Here is a 6,290-nt window from a genome sequence, read left to right on the forward strand (position 1 = left end):
TGTTTAGATTTATATGCACTTTGTTTATACACATTAAAAAGTTATACTTTAAATGCACATATTTAACAGCATTCTTTTTCATAACAAACCAATGCATTTTTAAATACATTGTGGTTAAGGTAGAGTATGATTTCATTTAATAATTTAATTAGAAATGTTTTAACACCAATCAGAGTCAAACTATCTTAAAATGACTTGAAAAAATACAAAACATATTTTTTTAAAGAGCCGTTTGGGAGCCAAAAGAGCCGTCTCATTTATGTGAGCTGAGCCGAACGAGCCGGCTCACTGAAAAGAGCCGGCTCACTGAAAAGATCCGGATTGCTCATCGTTGTTTAATTCAGCGCCATTCGGATGTAGGCACGATTTCACCAGGTTGTCTAAGATATATAAATAACCCCCTTCGTGCGGGTTTGTGACATGTGTACCACGGTTTCTGATTACTACTTCGGGGACGTTGGGGCGGGGCACTTTGACACAAAATACGTTTTCACAGGTAAGGAAAGTTCTTATGATAGCTAGCTAGTAACATTCCTAGTGTTGATGTCAATACTGTATACATGATACTGTATGTTATATAGCCTTTTGCGACATAGGCAGCTAAGCCCGATAACTAACGACAGTAAGATAACTAGCTAAGTTAGCTTTGCCAGTTTTGACCGCTTGATCATGGAATTTAAAGTGTTTTTTTTTTAGTTATTGAATTTATCTCGGCCACATTGACCAATTGATTTATTTACCCGTTATTTTACCAGGTAAGTTGACTGAGAACACCTTCTCATTTCCAGCAACGACCTGGGGAATAGTTAAAAATTAACCATTAACATGCCTTTCAAAATATGGAACGATCCATTTTCGTTCATTTGGCTAGCTACCAGCATTTTTCAATGATATTATCAGGTACCAAATGTGCAGCTAACCTTTAGTTGTGTTTGCACATAATGACTGTGTCCTTGAGAAAGTCAGAGGTACCAATTTGTAAGTCGCTCTGGATAAGAGCGTCTGCTAAATGACTTAAATGTAATGTAAATGTAGGTACGATTTCCCTTTGAGAATGACTGACACAAGTCATTGGCCTGTTAAGAGCCCCGATGCTCAATCTGAACAGTAACATTCGTCCTTTGCCTAACTGTTTTGGATGCATACGGAGTTTCTTTCATATCAGTGAGGGAAAAAAAATATATAGATTTTTTTTTTAAAAATTAGCTATCTAGTATGCTGCGAACACCTGTGTGTAAGTTAACTCTGGAAGTGTAGCAGAAGTGTAGTTTTGGAGGGACTAATAGCTATATGAATCTGTGCAAAACGGCTACAGTACAGTGAGTGTGTATATACAGTGGGGGGAAAAAGTATTTAGTCAGCCACCAATTGTGCAAGTTCTCCAACTTAAAAAGATGAGAGAGGCCTGTAATTTTCATCATAGGTACACTTCAACTATAACAGACAAAATGAGAAAAAAAATCCAGAAAATCACATTGTAGGATTTTTTATGAATTTATTTGCAAATTATGGTGGAAAACATGCAGCAAAATATTTTTCCCCTTCCAGACCAAAGCCTTCACCACAGTTGCCTTACAGCACCACCTCCAGGCTCCCTAACCCTGCACTCTGAATCCCTGCTGTCACCATGCAAGCCCGTAGGGTCACCGTTCACCGCATCAGCAAGACCGTCACCTTGTACCTGAATGACGCAGCCTCACCTAAACCCTCCCCTGGCCCTCTGTCTGCCCTGAACGATGCAGCCAGTACCTCTCCATCCCTAGCCCTTACCTCTGCCCCAACCAAGCCCCTGCTGCTGATGCTGCCCTGGTTGGGGTCGCGACCTCAGGCTGTGGCCAAGTACTGTGAGATCTACTTCCGTACAGGCTTTGACGTGCTCATAGTGGAGAGTGCGGTGAGGAAGGGACAACGTTCATGGGTGGAAAATCTGTAACAATTTAAACATTCTGTTTAGAATGCTCCTCTCTATGGTCTCCTTTCTCTCTAAAATACCTCTTATATCCCCTCTCCTCTACCCTAGGTGAGTCAGTTTCTGTGGCCTCGCTGGGGCCTGGACTACGGGGCGAAGGTACTAGATCTCCTGCAGAGTGACTGCTTTGTGTCACGCCCCCTGCTCGTGCACGCCTTCTCCATAGGAGGGTACACCTTCACCCAGCTGTTGGTGCATGTGTCCCGCGACACACAAAAGTACTACGGCTTCACTCAGAGGATCAAAGGCCACATCTATGACAGCCTTGTGCTGGGCTCACTGGAGAGGATGGCTACAGGTGAGTCTGGGGGACAGGGGTTACCGTGAGCGGATACCGACCAGGTGTAACACATCTGACAGCCTAGCATTGTCTAGTATAGTCTGGTTAGAGGTTATAAAGCTAACCAGTGAGCTGATGTTGTCCTTTATCCTCATTTATACTGAACAAAAATATAAATGCAACCATTTCAATGATTTTACTGAGTTAGTTCATAAAAGAAAATAAATTGAAATGAATTCATTAGGCCCAAGTCTATGGATTTCACATGACTGGGATGGTATAGGCCCACCCTCTTGGGAGCCAGGCCCAGCCAATCCAAATGAGTTTTTCCCCACAAAAGGGGCATTACAGGCAGAAGTAGTCCTCAGTTTCATCACCTGTCCGGGTGGCTGGTCTCAGACTGTCCCGCAGGTATGGAAACTGACTGTGAAGGTCCTGCCAAATGTACTGCCAAATTCCCTAAAATGATGTTGGAGATGGCTTATGGTAGAGAAATGAATATGAAATTATCTGGCAACAGCCCTGGTGGACATTCCTGGAGTCAGCATGCCAATTGCACACTCCCTCAACTTGAGATATCTATGGCATTGTTGTGACAACTGCACATTTTAGTGGACTTTTGGCCCCAGCACAAGGTGCACCTGTGAAATTATCATTCTATTTAATCAGCTTCTTGATATGCCACACCTGTCAGGTGGATGGATTATCTTGGCAAATGAGAAATGTTCACTAAAAGGGATGTAAACAAATTTCTGCACATAATTTGAGAGAAGCTATTTGTGCGTGTGGAAAATTCTGGGATCTTTTATTTCAGCTCCGGAACCGTAGGACCAACACTTTACGTGTTGCGTTTTTATATTTTTTGTTCACTACATTTTGTCATTGATTATCTCCTCAGGTCTAAGTAAGATCCTGCTCCCCCGGCTGGAGAGCCAGGTGAAATGGGCCAGTATGCTCTACTTCAGAGCCTTCAAACACCACACAGTCGACTACTTCAACAACGGCATTGATGTCTTCTGGAATAACCCTGTCACCGCACCCGCCCTCGTCTTCTTCTGCCAGAACGACGCACTGTGCGACCCGGAGGGCATGGAGGAGATCATCGCCTACTGGAGAAAACGAGGGATGGAGGTGACAGACAGGAAATGGGAGGAGTCAACACATGCAGGCCACCTGAGACGACACCCCCAGGAGTACCTGTCTACCTTGGAGACCTTCCTAAAGACTCTCGGTATGGTCCCTCTCAAGGCCAAGATGTGACGCTAGGCAGGACCCACACAGCTGTGGTCCGGTCCAGAAACAATCCCTAACCCTATCCACTACCCCTTAGGCCCTCGGCATGGCCCCCAGCAAGGCCAAGTGACAACAGGGCACAGCTGTGGTCCAGTCCAGAAATAGCCTCTAGCCCCTACCCCCTAAGCACTCAGGACCCCCTCAACACCAGGATGTGACTGCAGGACGTGACAGTTTGCACTTCACTTACCTACAAGTTCCACGTTTGAGTACTCTAGGTATAGTGGGGACTTATTGTATACAGTTTTACATTCTTGGAAAAACAGTAAATTAACTCTTGTTTAGTAGACATTTCGCAAAAGGAGTCATTGTTTAGATGTTTCGGAATTGTACCAGAAATGTCATGTGATATAACCTCTGCATTACGTAGGTTACGTAGTGCTCTGAATCCCTCAACATCACCAATCTCTAATAGTATCCACTTCATTTTCAAACGGTTTTAAACACTGAAGCCAAACTTCCTCCACATTATCATAGTTTGTATGGTCGCCACTAGAGATCCCTGCATTAGCATGTTTCTGTTAGCTGATAAATCCTGAGAAAATACCCCATGTTGCTGGCCTGCTAATGTGCCTGGACCTTGAAGGCTAAACATTTGAGGGAATAAAACAATGTATCCAAATGATTGTCCAATCAGGCAGGCTAGATGCAATCAACTTGAAATTAATATGCATTCAAAACACCAGGCTTTTGAGCAGTTATTCACATGACAGGCTTTTCACTGCAGTCTACAGCCTAGACTAGAGTTTTGTACTCACTTGAAAACAATAACATTCTTCATTACGTTGTTGTAGGCTACATTTCTTGTCCCTAAAAGGCTGAAACTATAGAGTAGCTTTTCAAGCTGGTACCATGGGACTGGGAGGGAGCGCACTCAGCGCAGAGCCTCGGGAGCACAGTGTAGGCTACCTATGATTTTGTTATCTGATGAAAAATAAATATGTTTTGTAAATTTACGGGATATATTCACTGCAGTATTGAGCTTATGAATTATGGGCTAATATGCATATGCTTCTAATTTAGACTATAGTCTACATCCCAAACCTGTCTGTCTTTGTTCTATTGCGCAATTACGCACCAGGCCTCTCCACTGCCATGCCTGTTCCTCTTAAATCTTGTGGAGTCCCAGGAAAAGCAAGACTACAAAAGCTTGTTGGACACTTACAGTTGAAGTCATAAGTTTACATACACCTCAGCCAAATGCATTTAAACTCAGTTTTTCACAATTCCTGACATTTAATCCTAGTAAAAATTCCATGTCTTGGGTCAATTAGGATCACCAGTTTATTTTAAGAATGTGAAATGTCAGAATAATAGTAGTGATTTATTTCAGCTTTTATTTCTTTCATCACATTCCCTGTGGGTCAGAAGTTCACACACACACACACACACACACACAATTAGTATTTGGTAGCATTGCCTTTTAAATTGTTGGGTGAAGTTGGGTGAATTTTGGCCCACTCCTCCTGACAGAGCTGGTGTAACTAAGTCAGGTTTCTAGGCCTCCTTGCTCGCACAGGATTTTTCAGTTCTGCCCACAAATTTCTATAGGATTGAGGCCAGGGCTTTGTGATGGCCACTCCAATACCTTGACTTTGTTGTCCTTAAGCCATTTTGCCACAACTTTGGAAGTATGCCTGGGGTCATTGTCCATTTGGAAGACCCATTTGCGACCAAGCTTTATCTTCATTGCTGATGTTGCTTCAATATATCCACATAAATTCCATCCTCATGATGCCATCTATTTTGTGAAGTGCACCAGTCCCTCCTGCAGCAAAGCACCCACACAACATGATGCTGCCACCCCCGTGCTTCACGGTTGGGATGTTGTTCTTTGCTTGCTTCCCCATTTTTCCTCCAAACATAACGACGGTCATTATGGTCAATCAGTTCTGTTTTTGTTTCATCAGACCAGAGGACATTTCTCCAAAAAGTACGATCTTTGTCCCCATGTGCAGTTGCAAACCGTAGTCTGGCTTTTTTGGCGGGTTTGGAGCAGTGGCTTCTTCCTTGCTGAGCGGCCTTTCAGGTTATGTCGATATAGGACTCGTTTTACTGTGGATATAGTTACTTTTGTACCTGTTTCCTCCAGCATCTTCACAAAGTCCTTTGCTGTTGTTCTGGGATTGATTTGCACTTTTCGCACCAAAGCACGTTCATCTCTATGAGACTCCTTCCTGAGCAGTATGACGGCTGTGTGATCCCATGGTGTTTAAACTTGTGTACTATCGATCCCATGATGTCAAGCAAAGAGGCACTGAGTTTGAAGGTAGGCCTTGAAATACATCCACAGGTACACCTCCAATTGACTCAAATGATGTCAATTAGCCTATCAGAAGCTTCTAAAGACATGACATAATTTTGGGGAATTTTCTAATGTGTTTAAAGGCACTGTCAACTTAGTGTATGTAAACTTCTGACCTACAGTGAAATAATCTGTATGTAAACAATTGTTGGAAAAAATACTTGTCATGCACAAAGTAGATGTCCTAACCGACTTGCCAAAACTATAGTTTAACAAGAAATTTGTGTAGTGGTTGAAAAACGAGTTTTAAATACTACAACCTAGGTGGATGAAAACTTCTGACTTCAACTGTAGTTGTTGGGGAATTGTTAGATAATTGTTTGATACTACTGCACTGTCTGTACTAGAAGCACAAGCATTTCGCTACACTCGCATTAACATCTGCTGACCATTTGTATGTGACCAATAAAATGTGATTTGATTTGACTAACCGTCACGCCGAT

The 6,290-nt window shown here is 42.8% G+C and overlaps 1 protein-coding gene across 1 annotated transcript; it reads left to right on the plus strand.

Moving 5' to 3' along the window:
• The first annotated feature begins 320 nt into the window (after positions 1-320).
• LOC115134742 (uncharacterized) lies at positions 321-6,273 on the plus strand. The gene is made up of 4 exons (XM_029668939.2): positions 321-496; positions 1,549-1,894; positions 2,021-2,267; positions 3,148-6,273. The coding sequence occupies exons 2-4, from the start codon at positions 1,628-1,630 to the stop codon at positions 3,507-3,509; spliced, it is 876 nt and encodes a 291-aa protein (XP_029524799.1). The 5' UTR covers positions 321-496; positions 1,549-1,627; the 3' UTR covers positions 3,510-6,273.
• Positions 6,274-6,290: the final 17 nt, after the last annotated feature.

The sequence above is a fragment of the Oncorhynchus nerka genome, linkage group LG9a (assembly GCF_034236695.1).
Source record: "Oncorhynchus nerka isolate Pitt River linkage group LG9a, Oner_Uvic_2.0, whole genome shotgun sequence".
NCBI lineage: Eukaryota > Metazoa > Chordata > Actinopteri > Salmoniformes > Salmonidae > Oncorhynchus > Oncorhynchus nerka.